Here is a 25,023-nt window from a genome sequence, read left to right on the forward strand (position 1 = left end):
ATATGCAAATAAAGTGAAAACATTTTGTTTATTTTATCAGCCAATATTAGATCACTGCAAAAGGCCTACTAGACCCAAACTCTGACTCCCACTAAGAACTCAATGAAAATGTTACAAAAATTAACTAAACTTGATTAAACGATCGATACAACCAATACAATAAGCCTTTAGTACAGGAGTTGTTGGCCACTGACCTTAAAATGCTGGCATCTAGTACAGAATAGTAATTTGCATGTAATAATTCCTAGACGTACATGGTAGTAATAGGCAGTATGATATGTTAAACATTCAATATTGTAAATAGCTAGCTATGTATCACACCAGCCACTTGGATATAAGACGGAGCCCAAAGCCTCTCACTGGAGTATTAGTATTAGTTAGCAGTGTGTGATAAATGTTTAAATACCACAAACCCTGAAATATATACAATACAAATAACCATACAAGGGATGCAGAGCGCTGGTACATAGAAGTCAATGCAGTTTCTCTCCACCTGTCTTTGTTATCAGATGCCCAAAATGACTTACATCGATGCTGGTCAGTGGTGTAGCAAACAGGACCACCCTTCTGCTCAGTCAGTTGAAACCAGCATAGTGTCCCCCCACCTAAACGTGGAGCTTCTTTAGCTCAATTCTGTAGTTTGGCTTCATATAGTAGGACGTTGGCATCAAGAATGTCAAAGAGTGAGAAATATTGTGCTGCAAGCATTAGGGTAGATTATGCAATAGTCAATTTGGATCTATAATAATTATAGTATTTACTTCTACAAATCCTAAATTGAATGTCCGGGAATCTGCAGGATTTCCAGTTCAATTATTGATAAAGTAGTTGTTAAAGTGCATTTCACCCTACAAATTATCCTAGCAACCAGACTAGAGACCAGAACGGGGTTTGAATGAAAGACTGGAATCTGAATAATAGAGGGCCTGAATAGAAAGATAAGTTCTAAAAACAAAAAAATAACAGTTAAATTGTAGCCTCACAGAGCAATAGTTTTATTGGCTGCTCAAGAGTCAAAAGAAAGGCGAATAATCCAAAAACTAAAAAATTTTTTTTAACCAATTAAAGTTGCTAAGAATGTGCAATTTTTTTTTTACCATAGTTAAAGTTAACTTTAAAGTAAACTACCTAATAGGAAGCTAATGTTATGTTTTCTAATTTAAGATAAAGTAAAATTAGTGCTTTCTATAGTCCAGTTTTTTGGAGAACTAAAGTTTCCTTAAGGGCTCTGGCACACGGGGAGATTAGTCGCCCGCGGCAAAACTCCCTGTTCGCGGGCGACTAAACTCCCCGAGTTGCCTTCCCCTGCCATCCCATCGGTGACAATGTAAGTCGCCGGTGGGATGGCAGACGCGGCGGGGCGATTTGCGCGAAATCGCGCCACCGCATCTGCCATCCCACCGGCGACTTACATTTTTAATTTAGTGGTTGCTCACTGTGCTCCTTGATAAGATAATATTTTTTCTGGTTTTAATTTTCACACATTAGCCAGGAGCGTAAAGAAGATTAGCATTTTTATGGAGCAGGAGCTGAAAAGTATATATTGCTCTCTCTCACTAAAACAAGAAACATTGTAGATTCTAACATAGCACATTCTGTATTTGTGACTGTTACAAACACCTTCCTATATGAACATCCTGTTTTGTTACAGTGTGCATTCCAAAGAGAGAAGGCAACAAGAGTAAAGGGCTGTAACAGTGAGTGATGTTGATGGAAGGCATTTCTGTGTGAAGTGCTAAAAATGGGTAAAATTGTTGCCTTATAATTATTCAGATTTTAACATGCTTTTATTGTAGTAAAACAGGAAATGTCCGCTTCATTTTAATGTTTGTGGCTATAATTTTCTGTCTTTATTATAGAGCACTATTTTTTTAAATACTTATTCACTTTAAGCACTGTTCCTTTTTTACATCTGGGTGTCCGCCATATGACCCATGGAATGGTATATAATAAATCATGTACATTATACTGATTACCACTGTTGTAGGGAAACATTTTACTCTGTTAAGGGGATCAGTGGGACCCAGCATAAGAGGGGGTGGTTCACCATTAATGTAACATTCAGATCTTTTCAAATAGTCTTAATTTTTTTTTTAATATTTTAGAATTATTTGCCTCCTTTTTCAACCTCTATCCATTTCATATTTTAAAACTCTGCAGTGTTCTTGTCAGGCGCGTCACCTGACTGATTTCCCCTGCTACCCGGCTTCTCTCTATCCCTGCTCCTCCCCCACGTTACACACCTAGCTGTATTTTGTGTGTACTGTGATTTGTGTTTGCTAAAGCACACAGTTCTATCAGTGTGTATAAAAACCAGTTATTTTGGCACCGGAGGCTTATATTTATTTATTTTTTCCTCACCCGAGACAAGTTTTTTCCCTCCTGGCATTTTTTTTTTCTGGGGAAAACACTGTTCTGTTTGGTTATTTGGGGTAACTGAACCAAGCAATCAAAAACCTATCTGTCTGTGAGGTCCCGTTTGGTTCTTTTTATTTGGGCCTTTTCCTATTCTGTCATTGAACCCTTGCAAACAGATAGCTGCTGAAATTTCCAATTGGAAAGCGCCCAAAAAAAAAAAAAAATCAAACTATAAGAAATTAAGACCACCTGCAATTGTGCTTAAAATACTATTAACGATTAAAGTAAAGGTGTGCTTTCCTTTAAACAGCATGATTAGAAATTTTTTGTTTCTGATGAGTAGCTAAATATTTCTATTCCCCTTTTAAATGTTTTATTCACTATATTTGTACCACTGTAACATGGATATTGGCTATGATGGTGCCTTCTCTTATCTGATGTGGCAAAAGCCATAAAGCCATACTAGCAAGGTACTGGTTGGAAGGCAAACTGGGGCTGAACAGAACATGAGCTCCTGGAATGTAACATCTTGTGTCTCAGAAAGTCTGTGTCATAGGTGGTATTCGACCTGCCTTGTGTGCAGTATATTGCTTGCCTGACAGTTGTCGGTGATAGCTGGCACTCTCCCCACTAACAAACTGACTTCACCAAGGAAACGCAAACTGCAAGATTCCCAAGTGACTTGTCACAGCTGGTACTTGCACGTGTGGCTCATCCCACAGGGAGCAGTTAATTTCACATTAGTCGAGTTCCTATCTGCTTGTACAATTAGTAGAGGCAAAGCATGCCTGATTAAGGCAGGTTAGTTTAAAAAATTATCATGTAGGTAGGTAATCTGTAACAAGACTCAATATGCGTTAGTAGAGAGAGAGCATCTCTCTTGTATATGTGTGTATATGTACAGCCAGTGACCTAAATGTTGGGCACTGTATTTAAAAACTGTATTTCAAAAGATCTGATGAGAGTAATTTTTATATATATATATATATATATATATAATATTCATTATTCACTATTATAGAGTTCATATTAGGGATGCACCAAATCCAGGATTCGGTTTGGGATTCGTCCTTTTTTTGGCAGGATTCGAATTTGGCAGAATTCATGGTCCTAGCCAAACCGAATCCAAATCCTAAAAATCACGTCTTTCTGTCATGTTAACACGGAAGTAGAAATTTTTTCACTGTGTGCGGCAACATTTAACTGTTCCAAATCCTAATTAGCATGTTCTAATTAGGGTTTGGTATTCGGCCTAGTTTATATTTATAAAAGAGCAGTAAGGTACCAAGTGCAAAAAAACAGCAGTGCTATTTGCATCCCCCATAATGTCTTACAGGGTGAGGGCAGCCAGTTGCATGCCCCTTCCTTGGGCACCATGCAAAACATGCAATAAGGTAGCACTTTGGGATGAAGGACAATCCAGAGTCCTATACTTATTCCCTGATCAGGGCAGACATTATGTACAGAGCTTGTTGCACCACTAAGTGCTGCCCTCTGTTAATTACACCAGATTTTTAATCTATTTTAAGGTTTAGAATGGAGCATGCATTGCACAAGGACTAGTACTTAGTGCGTGGTAATCAAAGGGCCACGTCTTTTACTTCAGCACCTAGCATGTGTAATATTTGTAATAAGTGTTTGTAAATACAGTCTGGTGCTAATAGATTTTGTTAACTATGGAATTATTTTAATAACATTATTGTAGATTTTTCTTAGGGTGTGTGTGTGTTTGTGTAAAAATTGTGTGTTTGTTTGAGAAAGACTCTTCTAGTTATATAAACAACCTACTGTGTAGCCACGGGTAGCAATACAGAGCTTATTTGTTGTTGTACAAGCACAACCAAAACAAATCATCAGTTCACTAAAAAGTTTTTTTCTGTTTTGGGATATTGCCATAGGCTCACATTTATTTGTAAAGTTGTTAAATTTGATTTTTGCTATCAACAGGCTGATCCTATTTGCATGTGTCCTGTCCGTAGAGTGACATGAACGACTGTGTACCACCTATCACTGCGCACTTGGACCTTGTGTTTGCATTTTCTAATAGAAATTTGTCCATGTGTTCAGTGACAGGTGGAACACATTCATTCCATCACTACGCAGAGGCCGTAGACAGGATCAGCCTTTTCTTTGCCAGCAAGTATAAGCACTCTGTATACCGTAGATTTTAGGCTGTGAATAACAAGCAGCTCATTATAGAGAGGCTTCTCAATGGACTGCTGATTTGTTTTGTTTGTTCTCAGGAAGTAGTAGCATATATGACTTTTGTTTCAGTTTTGACATATTTAGTGCATGACATAAAAAAAACATATATATTTTTATTCAAAACAATTGGCAAATAGTAGGCTCAGCACATGTAATATTTATGTAACGAATTTTAAAAGAGTGTATACTGCCCTTTTAAATTCAATAAATGGTCTGATCCAGTTATCCACCCTGCTGAACTCAAAATAGTGTGTATATCAATTGGGCCTGTAAACATTTCTGCCACGTTATCAATTTTTCTTTTTTTGGAAGATCATACGTGACAGGAATACAATATTGTGGTTAGGGTTAGGGAGGGTAAAGGTTAGAGGAATGTATCAATTTAAAAGAGAGACATACAAATATCAATAAATCTGAGACCAAAAGGAATGCAGTTTACAAATAACATTCATGGGAGAAATGGCATTTTGCATTTGTTTGTATGCTGCTGATTTAGAGCCCAAATATTGCCCAGATTCTACTTAAACCCTTTGATGATGCTGACTGGTATTATTATTATTATTCTTATTATAAAGGTTCTGTGGCAACTGGACATTTTTCGACGCAGTTTACGCGGACTGACTGGACATGTTTGCTTAGGAGATGCTTGTATATTTTGTGCATTAAAGGTAAGTATTTATACTTTATAATTCAGAAAAGCATTTTTCTTCATAGAAATTGTTTTGTATGGTATGTTTATTAAATAAAACAGAAAATTGGGGTTTCTCTGATATTTCAGTGTTTCCTCTTAATTGTGCATAGTCAAATAGAACAATACTGGGCACAGGAGGCAGGGAAAAACACTCACCATGTAAAGCCATGGTCTGGGTGCACCCTCAGCTCAGGAAGTGGATAACCAGCATAGGTAGTTGAAGATCATTCAGGCACACAAAAGATTCCACAAGATCCACAAAGCAAAAAAGTAAAATGAAAATCTTTATTGAAAAATTTATTTAAAAGTTCTCTGGTGGCCCTATGTATTTCATGCGTCATGGGCACATTTTGCATTTCTCTGCCAATATCCACCGGATCTGCCCTCACCCTTACTTCTAGGTGCAGGCAAGGTAGTCGGCTGGTGGCAGCTTAGGGGCTTATTCTAAGCCTGCATTTTTCCACAGGCCAAGGAACTGCCCCGTTTGGCACTAGCCTTAGACCCACCCACTGCAGTGTGTGCAAGGTTGCCTTTTCCTAGTATATCTGCATGTTGGTTATTAGTACTCTGTATAATAATGTTTCTTTGGGTGTGGAAATGATTTCAGTCTTTAGCCTTCAGTTGCTGTGAAATTTAAAGAATGTCTTTAGGGAGCATTCATTTTTACTTGACACTTGCAGGAGATGTCATACCTTGCTAAAATAGAAGCAAACAGGTGTTACAGCTCCTCAAATGCACAATTCCTATATATATGTATGTTAAGAAAATATCAAATATCTTTACATTTTCAGTTAAAGTTTTCACTTATTGATGTAGAGTTTTATTTAATTGTATTTATTTTCAAAGATTGTTGTGAGTTAATTTTTTTTTAATAAAATTCCCTTTTCTGTTTCAGTTAAAGGGTTACTACCATCTCAAAATTAACTTATTTGTTAAATAAGCTTTTATAGGTTTCTGTAATAAATACATTTAGCAGTCACAGACTTCACCAAGTATTAGTGTGGTAAAGGCAAACAGGCCTTTCAGATAGGGTAATTCAAAATCTGCAGTTTTTAATTTTTCTATGGCCCAAACTGTAAATTATATAGTGAATAATGTACCCCCCTCCATTGTAAAATATAAGGATATTATAAATCAACAAGGAGTTCCATAACCATATAAAAGCACAAACCTGAAGTCACTTCTAATATCCTCAAATATTACAATAGGTAGTACATTATTATAATACACAGGTATGTGCAGAGATGCCTAGGCTTATGGAGCTGCTCCTGCTTCCTAGCTCTGCTGCTTTTTCTGGGCAATATCTGCAATTAAGGTTGTAACATCTCCAATTAACCCCAAGGGGTAATACAGTAAATACTGTTTATGGAGCAATTGGGGTGCTGGGAGTTGAATTGGCAGATCAGATTGCGACAGAGTCAGTGGTCAAAATAACATGCAAGGGATAGTTATACTTGGTTGTCTGATGACAGTATCTCTTTATTAGAAGAATCATTCAAGAATATTGTGAAACTTGTTAAAAAATGTTCTTCAATTTCAATGTTTAGACATGAGAAAAATATATCTGTTAAGGGGTCATACAGTGCTGTTATTTTTTTTTCTGTATAGTCCATATTTGCACAGTTTCAAACAAGCCGAGAGAAGGTTCTACCATCGGATGCTATGAGACATGCTCTTGCAGAAAGCTTCAAAGATGAGCATCGCTTTCAGCTTGGCCTTATGGATGATGCTGCTGAATGTTTTGTGAGTACTTACAGGGCATTGTTTGTGTGGAAAACTTTGATGGCAATATGGGATATTATTATGCAGTTTTATAAAGTAAGTGGGCTGCTTCGTGAAAAATTAAGTTGGTAAGGGTTTATGTCATGATTTTTATGGTGTACTTTTTATTTCTAAATTACACTGTTTCAGAGCACAAGTCACATGGCTGAGGGCACCTGGGAAATGAAGAACATATCTAGCCTCATTTGAAATTTAATATAAAAAAATCTGTTTGCATTTTAAAAAAAAAAAAAAGGATTTCAATGCAGGATTCTGCTGGAGAATCTCTATTAACTGATGCATTTTGAAAAAAACATGTTTTCCCTTGACAGTATTACTTTAATTTTTAAATACATATGCACAATTTTTCCTCCTCCTTGGACTTTTCCATATTTTGTTCTGTCACAACCTGGAGTTAAGATTGATTTTGTTTGGATTATCTATTTAATATACACAACATACTTCACACTTCATAGGTGCAAAATAGTTTTTATTAAGCCAGCATTTGGTATAACCACATTTGACTGCAATTACACCCGCAAGTCTTTACTATCTTTGCACAGTTCTACTTGGCAAAAATGCTCAAGCTGTATCAGGTTGGATGTATATTCTAGTGAACGGCTATTTTCAAATCTATTACTAATCAGATTGAGAGCAGGGCTTTTGTCATTCTAAGACATCCATTTTCTTGGTTTTGGAACATTGGCTGTGTGTTTAAGGTCATTGTCCTTTTGCAAGGTGTTTTTCTACCCCAATATTGAGTCTCATGCGCTATGAAACTAGTTTTCTTCCTGACCTCTCCACCCTCAATCCTGATCAGTTTCCCAGTCCCTGCTAATGAAAAGCACAACATGATACTACAAGCACCATGCCCCACACAAAGGGGCAGATTTACTTAAACTAACTTTTATCATTTTTTCTTTTTTAAAATTAAAATTCACTAATTTCCACAAATGTCTGACATACTAACTGACTAAAAAGTCTGAACTGAAAAAATATGTGCGGAGAAAAGCAAAACTACAACTTTTTCTTGTTGCACTGAAACCTACTTTTTCTAATTGTTGCACAAAGAACTACTTCAAATAGTCAAAAACCTCTAAAGTTTTGAAGCAAAGAAGGGAAAAGACATCAGGCATTGATATGACATGGACAATTTTAGCTGATGGAATGTCTGATTCGGATTTTAAGCTGTTTTCTCAGACATTAGAAGTCTCGAAAAAGTCACTTTGTTTTTCTGAGACTTTTAGTGATAAAGAATCCAAATTGCAAAAAAAAACCCCTGTTAGTAAATGGCCCACAAAGTATTTTACAGTATGATCAAAACAAAACCGTTCTGGTTGCTCTAATAAGACCAGTGAACCACATGATTTCTAGACATACCTTTTGGTGAAATCCAAATGTGCTTTGCTATGGCTTCTTTTTAGCCATAGATTTCTTCTCAATGCTTTTCCATAAAGACCAGATTTGTGGAGTGTCCAGGCTATAGTTCTTCCACAGACAGTTTCTTTATTTTTAGTTATCGATCTTTCCAGCTTCTCAATTACAATTGGCCTCTTGGTTGCATCTCTGACTAAAGTGCTGTCCTTACCGAGTTTTGTTGGACAGTCTTCTCTAGACAGTTGTGGCATATTCTTTGCTTTTTAAACAAATGAGATGTCTAAAATGCAGGATATTTATTTTATAGCCCAACTCAACTGCTTCTGCAGAAATTTATCACAGACTTATTTTGATAACTCTTTGGTCTTCATGATGCTATTTGTTTAGATATGTTCTATAATAAACATTGGGGCCTTCCATAAACATGTGTGCTTTATTTATTTTGAGATCATATGACATTTGCACACAGGTGGACTCCGTTCAGCTAAATATGTGACTTCTGAAGGCAGCTGGTTGCACCAGAGCTTATTTTTGGTATTCATACAAAAGGGAGTTTGTAACTACTTATGTAATCAAGACTTATATATATATATATATATATATATAAGTCCAGAAGTATAAGGTGCACACCAGGATTTTAAATATAAAACATGACTTATTACATCATACTGATAAAACAGGCCAACGTTTCGGTCTCCACCTAAGACCTTTATCAAGAGGGTCTTGATAAAGGTCTTAGGTGGAGACCGAAACGTTGGCCTGTTTTATCAGTATGATGTAATAAAAGTCATGTTTTATATTTAAAATCCTGGTGTGCACCTTATACTTCTGGACTTGTGGATAATTGGATACACGGAGGTAGCACCTAGGTAATTTGCATTTATAGGTATATATATATATATATATATATAATTTTTTTTTTTATATGGAAATCAATTTTTTTTTTTGCACTTTGTTGTATAGACAAATTACATAAAATTCCAAATAAATCCGTTGTAATCCGTTGTAATAACAAATGTGGAAAAATCCAAAGGGATGAATACTTATGCAAGGCACTGTAGAAAAGCTTGTTTACACATTTGAACAATGTATTGCCATAAAGTCACCTGGTTTGAGAAGTTTTGTAGTTCTTACAACTGAAGGCTGGACATCTTGAGATCTTCCCTCACACTCGTAGCTCAACATTATAGACTTTTGCTGTCTTGCCTAGTACGTAGACATATAAAAAAAATAATGCCATTACAGTTAGACAGGTTAGTCAAGTGTTTTAGTTTTCATTTCATTAGTGTACTTTGGCCGCTATCCAAGTGCTTGGATACCTTCCCCCTGCTAGCATGACTTGGCAGTGGGGACTGAATTAAAGAAAAGTGTTAGTTTACCTAGAAATAGATAAAAGAAATCTTAGCCACACCATAGATAAAAGATTAAATTTGGCATGACTCCATAAATTCTAAGGGAAAAGTGGGGTTGCCATTTAATACATGGATGCCGTACAAACCTTAGGAGGCCAGGGCAGAAATAAAGAAAATGATTCTCGTAACTGTGACATAGTGAATTAAACAAAGGTGTGGCTTTTTTGGAATGCCTATGTATAGGTTCTGCTGGCCTACTTTTGGATTCCTTCTGCTCGGCTCCTGTTTATGGCTTCAAATTTATAGAATCTGCTTAAGGGTATTGAATTGATATAATGCAGTACAAATGCAGGTGATGTGATTGATGAAGGGAACTTTTCTTGTTACATACATGACATGTTCTGTTTCTTATTTACCCTGTAAAAACTGTAGTTTTGCCCTCTGTTTACCATTTTTTTAGGAAAACATATTGCAGCGGATTCATTTCCATATTGTGCCAAATAGTGAAGGAGATATGTGCACTTCAAAATCTTGTATCACCCACCAGAAGTTTGCAATGACTCTTTATGAACAGGTAATACTAAGTCCTTAATATTTACCATATATTTTCTCTTCCAAAATGTTATTGCTTTAAATGGGATTATTTCTTGTCTTTTTAGTGTGTTTGCCGCAGCTGTGGAGCTTCCTCTGATCCATTGCCTTTTACTGAGTTTGTGAGATACATTTCTACAACAGCACTTTGGTATGTCCTGAAGTGTGTGTGTGTGTATGTGTATCCCAAGATTGCTACCATGTAGCTGCCCCTGTGCACGGAATACCATATAGATAATATATATATAAAATATGTATGTTTAATTTTTTTTTTCTTTTTACGGTATGATTTAGCTGGAACAATATCCGCATATTTTGAATATTTAGATTCTATTTAAGGGTAATGGTACTTTTATTTAGAGCTGGGCGGTATGACCAAAAATTTATATCACGGTATTTTTCAAAATTATATCGGTGTCACGGTATTTGACAGTATTTTTTTTTTCCATGCATGATTAGGTGTTAACCCCATTTCCTAATAAATTAGAGAATAATTACTGCAGTATTGAAAATCAGAGTCAGGCAAGCGAAGGATCGGCAACAGAAAGTCGTAAGGTAAATCAGGCAGGCTTAGTTTCCCAGGCAAGGCCGCAAACAACATAGCACAGGAGGAGGCGTTTGATAGCTTTAAATACCCCCCACGCATGCGCAGAACCAGCGCCGTCAGCGCGTCACGGACGTGCACGCTTTGACATGTACGCGCGCTTTGACGCACGCGCACCTGGACGCGCGTGCGCAAGGAGGCGCGTGAGACCTGGCCGCACGGGTGAGTACCCTGACACCCCGGTATTGCGGTATCTGAAAAATGAATATAGTTTTTTTTAAAAAAAAACAAAAAATACACCGGTATTCGGTATTAAACGGTATATCGCCCAGCCCTACTTTTATTTGTGAATGGTAAGCAGGGAGCAATTCCCATTCATTTAAATTTGGAGGAGAGATTTGTAGCATTTTGTCCCCATCCCTAACTATATCAATCTCTTTTTAAATCAAAAATAAACCTTGGCTCTAAAGGCTGCAATTATTTTCAGATCAAAATAGTGTGAGCTTCTTGCAAAATCCTGTCTGTGAAATGTGATATCCAGATCTGTCAGTTTAGAGAGGTTTAGGCCTGTTACACTAATGTTTTTAAGGGGACATGAAAGATCCTTAACAGCTATGTCTTTAGGTGCATTAGCAATTTTGCAGCGCTTCAAGTTCAACAGCCTCCCAAACTGGCATGATGCTGGTAGCTGAAACTAAGTTTATCAGAGCACATGGAAATGAAGAATATGGCTGGCCCCATGTAAAATTTCAAAATTAAATTTAAAAATGTTAGCACTTTTAGAAAATTGATTTCAATGCAGGATTCTACTGGAAAAAGCTCTAATAACTGATACATTTTTTAAAAAAACATGTTTTCCCGGTATTCCTTTAAAAATGATTTTTTTTTTTTTGTTTATAATTATAAAACATTACTTTGTACTTGATACCAACTCTTAAATCCTTTTTAGAGGCAAAGCAATCATATTGGGTTTAGTTCATGTTTAAATTATTTTTTAGTAGATTTAAGGTATGGAGAATTTACGGAAAGATCCCTTATCCAGAAAACCCCTCTCTGGCTGTTCCCTGAAATATGGTGAAAGGGCCCATTGGGGCCCAAAACATTGTCCATATCCTGTATGTTTATAGGCTAAAAACATCACTAGTACCGATTCCAGCATCTTGTAACCTTTGGCAGTATAGCATTCTGGGTAAGAAATAGCCAGAGAATTACATTTAAAAGATCTGTGTTTTTATAGGATATGGAGTGTCAATTAGGTAGTCTTCCGTCCTTTTACGTAATCGGGAAATTTGAAAAATTATTTTACCTTTTAGTTAGTGGTGTTTTCATATGACACCCCCCCTTCAAAAAAATGTTGGGGGGAGGGGATCTTTTATTCTTTCACTTTTGAGTGGCAGGAAATTACTTCACCATACTTTATTTAAAAATATGAGTCAGAGGCATTCTAAGCCTTTGTTAGAATTTTAAGATTTTTTCTCTCCCAATAACAGGATATAATAATGGGAAGTCATAGTGATGTGGGAGGATTTGAGCATGTTAATATGTTATTTAAATTGTACATTTTCGGTGACTCAAGTTGAAATTGCACCATGTTATTTGAGCGCAGGGTTCAGGACACAGGAGATATTCTTTTTTACTTGGCACTCTTGTTCCTTTTAATGCCTGCACTGTGAGCAGTTACCGTTTAATACTTAACCTTAGGCACAGAATTAACTTCCTGAAACTGCTCAGTGTTTGAAATATAAGCTTTCTGCAGTGTAACAACTGGGTGTCTGAAAAGATTGCATGAAAGATTAGGCAGGGTATTACAGGGCCTAAACACAAACAAAGACATTCTCAGATATTCACTGGCTCTGTTTTGCCTCATTAATCCGATATTCTCAGACTGTATTACAGATTGTTACAAATTGTTTGTGAACATTACCAACTAGAATGGTCATTGCGAGAGAAAATGTTGTGGGATTTATTAGCAATAACTTAAAATCAGATTCTATGGATTTCAATGAGCACCGTTAATAACTATATTTGATAAGATTATTGCACTAACCGTGATTTAGTTTAACCTTCGGGAGCTGGCACACAAAGTTTTGATCGGTGCTACTTGTAGCATCCATCAAAATTCTGCTGGTTGCCCCTAGCTGCTTACCATTTACTTTTTCATATTTCACATTTTGAACCCTGAACGTAAATTCAGAACACCAAACCATAAAACCCTGAATCTTTCAAGGTAGAGAAGCATATGTCATCATCTGGAAAGATGTTACTACTGTTATTCCAAGATTAGCTGTACAGATATTGTTGTATGAGTGGACACAGCTGAAATGTTCTAACTTGTCCAATCGCAGAAACAATCAGTATCTATGGCATGACACTGTGTTCAATCATTAACCCAAAACACACAAACATATCATATAAAATATCTTCCAACAATAGTATGGGCTTTTTTTGGCTACTAAGCAACACCAAGTAAATGTTGACTGTTTTCTCTCCTTAATTTAGTAATGAAGTTGACCGAATGCTAGAGAGGCATGAACGCTTGAAGCCAGAAATGTTTGCCGATTTACTTCAGGCTGCTAACACCACAGATGATTACAGGAAGTGTCCGGTAAGCATAATAAACAAACTATACTTGGTGTAGGCCCATTAGAGATGTGTTTTCTGTTTGAACCAGATCCTTTTCTGTTGCAGTTTTGTTACAGGGTTCACTTAATTGTTAAGAGCCAATGATTAGCAGATGGTTAATTTTGGCTACATATTTAATGTCCTTCTTGTTGGTGCAATTTGGACAATAAACTATGTGGTCAAATAACTGGATAACAAAAGAAGCATCTCACTAGTGCTTTCAGTTCTTCCAGTAGACATGTGCATTAGTGATGGGACATTTGTTATCAGGTTTTTCATTCTGAATAGCCATCACACTGACAATCTAATGCGCAAGGCTTAAATTTAATCACAAAAGACAAAACTGCACAATTACACTTCTATCTTTATGGCCTGCTTTTTATATACAACAGTATATACTGTAGGATAGCTTTGTGAGAATAATGTCTTCATTCATTTTAAAAAATGTAGCAACAACATATAGGGTTTACCTGTAATTAACCAGTATCTAAGTGACTTTGTAAGCAATCCTCCGGCTATATGTGTCTTGCATTACCAAGCAGAGTTTTGGGGCGCATAATGTTTTTCTGTAGCATAAAACCTAGTACATTTTTCAATTCACAGATACCTCTAGGAATAGGATTCTTGCAGCTTTGGCTTATTTTAAAATACAGTAACCGTGTGGCACACAGGTAAAAGTTACACTTTGCTGCACTAGCCCATCTTGACCTGCACCTAACCTAATTCTTAAGTATATGCCCAGGCTTTATCTCAAACATGTCTGGGCTGCCCACATGACCTGTATCAAGCCAGTCTTCTGACTAGTAGAAACACAAGGGCAAATGAAAAGGTCACAGTAAGATGAGAAAACTGGGCAAGGGCTGAATGCTTTTCAATTCATTGTATATCTATTATTCATCCAAGCATTTTTATAACTTGCAGAGTATTTTACATGGTTTCTCCTATTTGTGTTTTCATGCAGAGTAACTGTGGCCAGAGAATCAAAATCCGGCGTGTACTTATGAACTGCCCAGAGATTGTTACTATTGGCCTGGTTTGGGATTCTGATAACTCTGACTTAACTGAAGATGTTGTGCGAAACTTGGCTACTCAGCTTTATTTACCCGGGGTATGGAATGCTACCACACTCCTCTTTTTAATTATTACTTAACTGTATCATTTGAAATCACTTACAGTTTTTTAATGTTTGAGAAAGTTGCATATGAAATTGTATTTGTAACTGGTGTACTCTTGCTGGAATTTAGCTGTTAAACCACAGCTCTCACAATGTATTGTTGCACAGCATTGGGCACAGTAAAGTGATCTCTCCTAAATGAAGATGCCTCCCACATAGGTAATTACCCTTTAAGTAGAATGCAATTAATAATACTCTTCCCAGAGCAACCCATAAGACTTACAATTTGTCAGTGAGAAACTGCTATGGAAACAGAAAAACAAGGTTTGCAATATATTAAAAAAATGGATTTTTAAAGTGGAAAATATTCTGACTATAGCTGTGCAAATGATGTCAAAAGAATGTGCACACACCAATGTGAACGCTGCTTTAAACCTGGTTGGCTATATAACCTACTTCTAAGTATTATTCTTTATTAATCAGTGGTGACATATTGTGCAGCTGGTAGCAACAGTTGCTGCCCCAGTGGAACTTACAATCTCATTCCATAACTACACTAGGGATATTTTTACAAGAAGCCAGTTAACTGTCCAGTATATATTTGATATATGGAAGGGGCCAGAGTATGTATAGGAAATCCATGAACTTCACGACCAAAGCCCTAAATTTAGAGACTTTAAAGAAAAAAAAAAACAACACAGTTTGATATTAACTAAGGTCAAGACTGAAACTGAGCTCTATCTGTTGCCTATACTTTCAGGCATAGGGGTGTGTATACAGAGAGACTTGCTTTAATACAACTTACTTCCTCTAAGTCAGGACATGTTTTAGCCCATTTTGCAACTTGGGTGGTGTACTTACAGTTATTTAACTTATTTAAAAACAAAAAACCCATAATTTGGTGTATAACAACTTTTTATGTAGTTTTAAATTTAGATCTTTAGTTTTAAAGAGCTACCTGCTATTTTTTATGTCATAGGCTTGTTATATGACAAACTGATGGGAAAACTAACTTAAATAAATTACTCTCTCTTTTCACAGCTGTTTTTCAGGGTTACTGATGAACAAGCCAAAGAAAGTAGACTTTACCTTGTCGGTATGATCTGCTACACGAGTAAACACTACTGTGCCTTTGCCTATCACACAAAGAGTGCCAAGTGGTTTTTGTTTGATGATGCATCCGTAAAAGAGGTAAGACAATCTTCTAACTTTTCAGCCACTGTGAACAAGAAGTCAGATAGCCTCTAAAAGATGATTGAAGTTGTACTTTTTAACCTTAATAATTTCCAGACATGCTTTCACTTGCTTTCTGTTTGCACCTGGAAATATTTGTCAACAGCTAGTCTAAAAGGGTTTTTACATTAATTTAAAAATGATTTATCCTGCTTTGCCTGTTTTAGCAGTTGTATCCCTTGTATACAAAAAGTATGTGGAGTTATACATACTTGCTACTAAATTGTAAATACTACAATGAGGTTGTGTTGTGTTGACTGAATACAGTCCTGTGTTGCTCTCAAGGCAAGGTAGATAAATCAGAATTAGTCTCTAGGGCAGCACCAGCAGCTGACGTATTCTAACCTGGAATGGCAGGCAAAAATGATCTGTAACAAAATCCTGATCTCCATCAATTTCACCTGCTGCTAGAATACTGTTGCTAGAAAGCTAGAACAGAAATCTTTCAAAGATGGTTTCATAGCCATAGTAACCATAGTAATGCCAGAGAAATGGTTTTATTAACATTCCTTAACCATGTGACAGAACTATGAGCTGTAGTTGGTCCACAGGCTTTAGTACATGTTCTTATGTTCATGTTCTTTGGTTAGAATGCTAAAATGCACACATTGGGTTTTTCAGTTGACTGACATTTTTAGGTCTTTCAAGATGCAATTGTAGAGCATGTATTTTGTAGTTAAGGGTGGCTTTGTGTGACATGTCTGTTGTCTTTTATTAAGGTTGGTACAAAGTGGAAAGATGTGGTCACCAAGTGCATTCGGTGTCATTACCAGCCTTTGCTTCTGTTTTATGCAAATCCTGATGGCACGGCAGTAACTAATGAGGATGCACTAAGACAGGTTCAGCATTGGTCTCACTGTAAAAGAGAGTTACATAATGAGGAGACAGGTGAGTGAACTTGAACAGCTCCTAAATTAATGTTTGTGGCATGTTGAGACTTTTGATAGGAAAGATGTACTTATCACCAGGTGGCACACACACAGATTTCATGTTAAACTTGAGTGTGAAACTGTGTCAAAGGAAATGTAGTGTGCCAGTCACTGGTAAAAAATTAATGCTGCAAATATATTGGGGCTTAACCCCTTGGACCATTAGCTCTGCCATTGCACATTAACAAAGCAAAGTCCCTCCATTAACAGTGATCTAATAAGAACTTCATTGTTTTTATCATTTTTACCATGCAAGCCATTTTTTGTTGGCTTACTTGTAGCCTAAGTGTCAACTTTAGGTAGGGTAGAACATTTGAACAATCTTTGGTAAGATATAAAGTTTAACTCTTCTCTAGGAGTGATAGATTACAAATGTAACTAATCCTGCATTTTTCTTTGTATATTTTTGAAGGTACTGAAAGATCATCCTCTGTACCAAAGAAGCCAGATTACAGCAGAGATCATGAGTTTGGTGAACACATATATCAGAACAATGGGTACAAATTCCATATGGAAGAACCAGCTTTTAATAGAGGAGTTGTTCATTCGAGTGCTGGCAGAGGGCCTGGTATGTAACATTCCCTCTATGATATGACGAGTTAACACTTGATAATATGCTTAAGGAGTCTTATGTCAATATTATCACAATCAGTGCTTGTTTTTTTTGTTTTTTTTTTACTACAACTTCATATTTTAGCAGCATCATATGTCTGTTTTAATTAGAATGCCATAGTAGCTTCAAAATATTTTGTTTAAATAAAGAAAAGTCACAATCAGTCTTTCATTATTTCCTTTTCTGTCCCACCACTTTTTTGCTTTATGACTTCAGTGACATTTGTCTTTTGTTGTACTTCTTGCTCTCTAAACCTTATCCCTTAGTGATTTTCTCTTTATTCCATTTGACATAGCTTATCTCCTTACCTTTTCTTATTGTTACAGTCCAGAAAGTCCAGTGTCCCTTAGGTTTTTTTTTTTTTTTTTAAGGCTGTGTGCACAAAAATTATCTTTTATGCACATTTTTTAAAACAGTGTGTGTTGTTTGCACAGGACTCAGAATAAGTGAGCATGTGCGAGAGCACACAGCTTAGGTGGAACATTGGTGCAACATATTTTTTACTTAGTATATCCCTACAATTTGCAACACCCCCAGGGGCCCCTTTAGACTTGTGCCTCACCTTATCAGCGTATCCACACTAACACACCAAACTCCCTTATTAAAACACTTAACTTACAATCAAAATAGTAATGTGATAGCTTGACATAAAACTTTTATATCACCTAGCAGCCAAATGGGGGGAAAAAAAGCTGTATTTCCACCTATGAGAGCTTTAAGTGTGGGACATCTAATGAATCGCATGAAAGGAGTACACGTGACCTGTTAGGAATGCACATGTAATTCTGAGTGCTGATAATGGCAGTAAATGTTTTGCTACAGGCGTTAGAAAATTACTCTAAATTGTTATTAACACATTGACTGCTGTTTCTGGATTGTGTTTTGACTTTTGCATTGGTTGAACAATTTGCTGAATTATTTGCCAAGTTACTTTTGCCATACATATATTCTCTTTTGTTGTACCAATGCACTGTTAGCAAATGGTAACAGAAATTGTATCACTAAATTTCTGCTCATTTCCATGGAAACCAATATTAGTGTTAGGTTTTCTCCTGATTAAAATAAACGTAAACCTTTATTTTAGCCTTTTAGAACATTAAATATACACCTGTTAATAAACCAATGTGATTAATTTTGTGTTTTGCCTTTTTCAGTCTTGAATAGAATTCAATTTTATTGATTGTCTCTCTTTTTAGGCCCTCTACTATTCATCTATATGATCTAAATGTACTAATATGCTATGTGGTTGTCAGTGTCGCTTAACCTAGCAACCAGGAAACAGGACAACTTTAATGCTTAAGTTTTATATTCTTTTTGCTATATTCTTCATAGTGAGACTCTTTCCTAATCAAATTCCATTCTGCCTTCCAAACTGCCACCTCAATGGTATAGTTTAAGACCTGAGTATCCAAATAACAGTTTAAATTTCAATTACAACATTCACAGGACCAAAAACGAAATAATCAATACCCATAAAATAATAAAAATTATTTTTCCCTATAGTTAAACTAAATCGTAATGAACAACAAGAAAAACTGAGGGATGTTTCTAGAGAATGTGCACAGAAAGCAAACATGAAAAATTTATCATCCTCACAAAGAAAAGTTACTGAGAAAACACAGAAGAAAGAAATCATCAGACCCAAGGGTAATGTAAACTTTACTTTGCTGGTTGGTTTCCTTGCTTTTGCCATGGAACAGTTAATGTGACAATGGCACCTTTTCATTTTTCTGTTAACATTCACTAGACCTGCCTGTACTCTCAAACATACGCTATATTTCTAAAAAGTATCCGAGCACCTGACTCGCCAATATGTCTTTCAAAATTCAAAGGCATTATTATTAGTGATGAGTAAATCTGTCCCGTTTCGCTTCAGCGAAAAATTAGCGAAACACATTTGCCCGCATCCTTTTTGGTTGTCCGCCCTTTTTTTGATGAGATCACGCCAAATTTTTCCACAACGAAGTTTTGCAAAACTATTCGGCAATGGCAAAATATGGAAATTTGCTGTGAATCCATGCCTGGTGAAAAAATTTGCTCATCACTAATTATTATGAATAGTTTTTCTCTCTTTGCTGTAATAGTAGCCTCTACTCTTTGTGGAAGGGCTTTTACTTCAAGAGCAGCCACAATAGCAAAATACTGAGATTAGGCATTGCTGTTAAATGATCATGCCTGACTTGCAGCTAGCATTCCAGTTCATCCCACGTGGCTTCAGTTCAAACTAGTCAAGTTCTACCACTCCTATTTTGGCAAACCAGTTTTGTACAATTCTGCGTTGTGTGCTTCAGACCTGTTATAGTAAAAATGTCAAGGGGTTTTCCCATGTCTCAAGCATGGAATTGCCAAGAATGTCACATATTTTGTATTGTTAAAGGAGAAGGAAAGGCAAAATCTATTAAGCACACTATTAAAAAGTACTACTATTGCTGTGTAAAAACGCTATATTCCAGCGTGTCTCTATGGGCTGAAAAGCACAAGCCAGCTCCCTGCTCCTGTCACAAAGTTTCTGCAGCTCCACAACCCCCCCCCCCCCCACTCCTGCCACAAACCCCCCCCAAGCTCCACAAACCCCCGCTCCTGCCATAAACAATCGGCGCTCACAGCACCAGCTCGCCCTCCCCCTCCTGCCTGTCAGAGAACTCTGCGACGCTGGGTTGCCTAGGCAACCAGACGCTTCTTCTCTCTGCCCACGCGCTGCCTGCAGTAACGAGTCTCTAAGTCTTGGGAGAGCGATGTAGTATGGGAAATCTTCTCTACCCAGCTCAGCGTTTTTTTTTCTTTGTTTGGCTTCTGATCTTCTGAACGGCTGAAGTATGGGGAGCCCCCCCCCCCCCAAAAAAAAAGATAGATATTTTTTATTGTTGGTATTAATAATACTGTCATTCTTCATTTCTTTTGTAAGGAAAATTATATTTTAATAATTTTAATTTAGGGGTTTTACCAGTTTATGGCAGGTGCATTGTGTTCTCAAGCATCAGAGTTGTGTCTGCAGCTTATCCGTAGGGGACAGTGAAAATTGGTATTGCAGGTTGCTTTTGAACATGATATCCAATTTGAAAAATCTCTCCAAACTATTTTGTTTTATAATGTGCATTGCAATTCTATTTCAGATTCAGTACTCAGGATTTATTTTTCTTATTTTTTTTTTTTTTCAGAGACTTCAGGAGGAATGGCATACAATTCAAAGCCTAGCACAGTAGTGCATCTCAAGTCTGAATCCTCCCCCTCTTTTAATGGCTTTAGGAAGTATCCTGATGCTCATTTCTTTAGTAGTCAAGGGAAAGGTCCGTACAAGCAAGAAAGACCAACGAGCCAGCCTAGACAATCTTCTTCTTTTAATGCAGGGCATGCCACAATTCCTGAATCCAAGCAAGTGGCCAGGGTGAAAAACAATTTTTCAGCTGGTTATGATACAGACAGTAGTCAGGAATACAGAGAAAAACCAAACTCCAGAAATAAAAAAACTTGGAAGCCTATGCGGGAGACACTTAATGTGGATAGCATTTTCAATGACACTGATAAAAGCCAACATAGCCCAAGACATTTAGTAGGCTCAAATGGAAAACAATCTGCCAGGGATCATAGTTTTAACCCACCATCAAAAGAGAGCCCAAAACGTAATACTCTGATGACTATCTTTGAGGATGAGATAAAACAGGAATCTGGCAGCAGGAGTTCCTTGGAATCATTAGGAAAAAGTCAAGCAGATCGGAACAAAGTTACTGCAGATATGAAGATGTACCACCTTGACAACTGGCAGAGAACTGAATCTGGATATGAAAGTAGCGATCACATCAGCAGCGGGTCAAGCAATCTGGATTCACCTATTATTGAAGGGATTGGTTTTGCTGATGGGAGGGGCTTGCAAGAAACCAGCCTGTGCAGGTATGCAGGTTACATTAACAATACAATAACAATATCAAGTTCCTAACATTTTTACTTGATAGAGAACTGGCTGAAGGATAGATTACAAAGAGTGAGGGTAAATGGAGCATTTTCTTATTGAGCCAGTGTTGTTAATGGAGTACTGCAGGGATCTGTCCTTTGCTTTTTTACTTGCTTGATTGGTAACCTTGAGGTTGGCATTGTAAGCACTGTCTTATTGTTTGTTCATGATACTGAAATGTACAAAACTTTAAGCTCTATGCAGGACATTTTCAGGATTTGACTAAACTGAAGAATTGGGCAGCAATGTTGATAAGTACTCTTTGGTAAAAATAAGAATGCTAATTATATACATAATAGAAGTTTGTTGGGGGTCCTTAATTGAGAAGGATTTGGATTTGTGGTAAAAAACAGCAGACTTTGCTGTTCAGTCAGTATCTTCTAAGTTTAATAAGCACTCTCTCGTACAGGACATTTAAACACTGAGCACAGGTAAAATTCGAATTGCATCATTTCATCTGCACGCTGTATTTTCATGTGCTCCCTTCAGTACAGCCCAGTTCTTATGTGTTCCTGTTCCATTTATATTTATTATGTAGTCTTATGACCCAGCAATTCCCCTTTAAATAAGTAAGTTCATGAAAACTGCCAGTAGAGACTTGCCATTTCATGCCTGTAATACTGACTTGCGCTATTGCTGATTAGTCTTTTTGTTCAGATGCATACTGCATTTGTATGTATGTATGAAAATTGCATTGTTCAGAATTGCTCCAATATATCTGGCATAGCTGTGTGCTTAATTAATGGAATGATATTTCAGCACATCCATCAAACAAGCTTCATTTCCATAAGATGCCCATTCTAAAGCCATGGCAATTAGTGGCATTCAAAAAATCAATCAGGTGATGCCTTAGGCTCATGGTACATGGGTTGATTTCTCTACTGGCTTAAATACACTAGCAGAAACAAGCCTATCCACTGGCCTCCACGCCTTGTATGTGTGTGCCCTGGCAGGCACAGTATTAGCTTGCCAGCTGCACAGTGCTAAAAAGCTGAAGTGTTCATTTTCCTGCTGACCGGTTGATCCCATGCCGTCTGCACACAATTACAAAGGGGTGGAAGGCGGTGGATTGGCCCTTAGGGGTCAGGGCAATAGCTGCTATTGTACCTTTAATAAGGGCTATGACACATGCAGCTACTTGTAATTAGCCATTACAAAATGTATATACCCAGGCATAGACAATACCGAAAATGTTTAAATATAAAATACAGAGACAATTAGTATTGTCTGTTTTGTAGCCGTGGCTAGTTTCTGGCAACAAGTAATTACGTGTGTCATTGCCCTGAATAAGGGGTCCCCAACCTTTCTTACTCGTGAGCCACAGTCAAATGTAAAAAGACTTGGAGAGCAACTCAAGCATCATAAAAGTGTCAAATATGGTCTTAGATTGGCTTTTAGGCAGCCTCTATGCTCATCAGCTTACAGGGGGCTTTATTTGGTAGGAAATCTTGTTTTTATTCAACCAAAACTTGCCTCCAAGTCAGGAATTCAAATATAACTACCTGGTTTGGGGGGCACTGGGAGCAACATCCAAGGGGTTGGAGAGCAACATGTCGCTCACGAGCCACTGGTTGGTGATCACTGCCCTAAATGATCAGCATTAGTTTTTTCAGGCTACAGTTACACTAAAATTTTGACTGGCAATGCCCTCCAGTGGAGAATACTAGTGGGCAAAATACCCTTTGTCATGTGGAGGGAGTGTTACTTTTTATAGAAGTTTTATAAATACTGCCATTGTTCCTGCAACAAGATTCTGGCTGTTTTTTTTTTTTTTTTTAAACTGGTTGTTTTTATAACTGCCCAACAATGTATTCATTCTTATATCAAGCAAAATCCTTGGGTCTCAGCCCTTGCAACATAAATATTTTTTTATTCTGTGTTCATTTTATTAGAACAATTGACCTTGACACTGAAACAACATTACTGGGCCACGACTTGTCTCTTAGGATACAAAATAAAGATTCAGCACAGCAGGGGCTGGTACTGTTTTGGAGACTGAATCAGATGGGATCATCCTGTTGACTTTAACTTGTTGTCCAAGAGCTTGTTATATTTTCAGTTAGCAATAACACAGGCTTCAGCAGAACAGTTTAGAATTATTTATGTTGTGGCAAAGGTCTCAGAGTTTAGTGGCTGTACATAATAATGCTGGCCAAATCTATTCCATTATGCTTTGGCAAAAAATTCATGAAATGGCAAACACTCTCAAAAATGCATTGATGTCACAGGCTTTTTTTCATAGCTACAGCACGCTTTTTTTATTGCGCCTCTTTTTTGTATTTACAAAGGCATCTGGATTGTTTCCATAACCATGTATGTGATAAAGAACATCCGTTCATTTGCCGATTTTCACCATACTGCTTGACCATATGGCCAGTATGGCCGTTGTTGGATTGAGTATTATTGACCCTGACAAAAACTAGCATTTCCTGCTATTCCAAATAAACAGAACAGCACAAAGGTTGCCATATGCCATCTTAAATATGACATTAGCCATAAAAGTAGTTTTAGCACTGTTCTAAAATGCCCTAAAATTAACTGCCATTGGAGCTGTGCTAAGTGGCCAATACTCTCAGGCATAGGAACAAACTCATCATCCTTTTATTTCTTGATGCCTTTCCTAAGAGTATTAAACTAATATTACACTTGCAAAATTATGTGCATTATTGCCTTTTTAAAATAAAAAGTCCACTGACTTTTCACATAATTGGCCATTTGTGCAGTTTGTGCCCAGTCTGTTTTTATACTCTAATTTATATGGCTGGTAAGAGTTAGTCATACCAGCAAAGCCTTGAAATTGTTGTACTTTATTTTTTAGAGGACCTCTGTGCATTGCAATCCCATTATTTCTACTCATCATTATAATTTGCATTTATTTTCAGTGATCAGCAGCTGTCAAATGCACTGTTATCTACCTCACCACAAACCAGAAGTAATCTGAATGGTAAGACATAGCTCTCTTTCTTTACTTTTTAAAGGGGAACTTTACCCCTGACATGAAGGTCTCTAGAAAAATATATTGCATAAAACAGCCTATATGTAAAAACAAGCTTAACCTAAGTAAACAATTTTTATAAAAATGTACTTTTCTAATAGTATGTGCCATTGGGTAGTCCTAAATGGAAGAACTGACATTTAAAGTACTATGGGCCCCCTGGCTGATACTAAATCCAAACCCATGGACTATTTAAACCCCATCCTAATAAACATTAATTACTTTTATTATCTTCACAAGTTATCTCTATGTATCTGTAACTTCCTTATTTATTGCTTGTGAACCGTCTGTCTGATCTAACAGTATATATGTTGTGCCATTCCAACTTTCATTTGTATTTTGCCTGATGAAGGGGCCTTAGAGGGACCTTAGAGCTTTGAAAGCTTGCATTGTATTTCTATTGTTAGCCAATATAGGCATCATTTCTACAATACTCACACAGTACAACAGTTTTTGTTCTGTGCTCACACACAAACCAAGGGCACGCATACATGTTATGTCACATCAGACAATGAATGGAGTTCTGTCTTTTTCTCCTACATTTCATTCTGTTACAGTTGGAGCTGTATTGCTCAAGGTAAAAGATGTAAAAGGGCAATATTTACTGATATAGATATTACAGTTTGGTAAGATTTTAAACAGAATACAACTTATATCTGTGGGTAAAGGTTTCATTCTAAAGCTATAGT

General features: G+C 36.9%; 1 protein-coding gene across 1 annotated transcript in view; it reads left to right on the top strand.

Moving 5' to 3' along the window:
- Window positions 1-25,023, top strand: part of usp53 (ubiquitin specific peptidase 53) — a 39,447-nt gene that overhangs the window by 8,467 nt on the left and 5,957 nt on the right. The window contains exons 2-13 of the mRNA XM_002934255.5: window positions 5,139-5,231; window positions 6,863-6,997; window positions 10,205-10,318; window positions 10,404-10,486; window positions 13,379-13,484; window positions 14,463-14,609; window positions 15,657-15,806; window positions 16,568-16,736; window positions 17,190-17,345; window positions 18,894-19,037; window positions 20,549-21,278; window positions 24,222-24,283. Coding sequence (XP_002934301.2) covers window positions 5,139-5,231; window positions 6,863-6,997; window positions 10,205-10,318; window positions 10,404-10,486; window positions 13,379-13,484; window positions 14,463-14,609; window positions 15,657-15,806; window positions 16,568-16,736; window positions 17,190-17,345; window positions 18,894-19,037; window positions 20,549-21,278; window positions 24,222-24,283 — 2,089 coding nt within the window. The remainder of the gene's footprint in view (window positions 1-5,138; window positions 5,232-6,862; window positions 6,998-10,204; window positions 10,319-10,403; window positions 10,487-13,378; window positions 13,485-14,462; window positions 14,610-15,656; window positions 15,807-16,567; window positions 16,737-17,189; window positions 17,346-18,893; window positions 19,038-20,548; window positions 21,279-24,221; window positions 24,284-25,023) is intronic.

This window comes from Xenopus tropicalis, chromosome 1 (assembly GCF_000004195.4).
Source record: "Xenopus tropicalis strain Nigerian chromosome 1, UCB_Xtro_10.0, whole genome shotgun sequence".
Taxonomy (NCBI): domain Eukaryota; kingdom Metazoa; phylum Chordata; class Amphibia; order Anura; family Pipidae; genus Xenopus; species Xenopus tropicalis.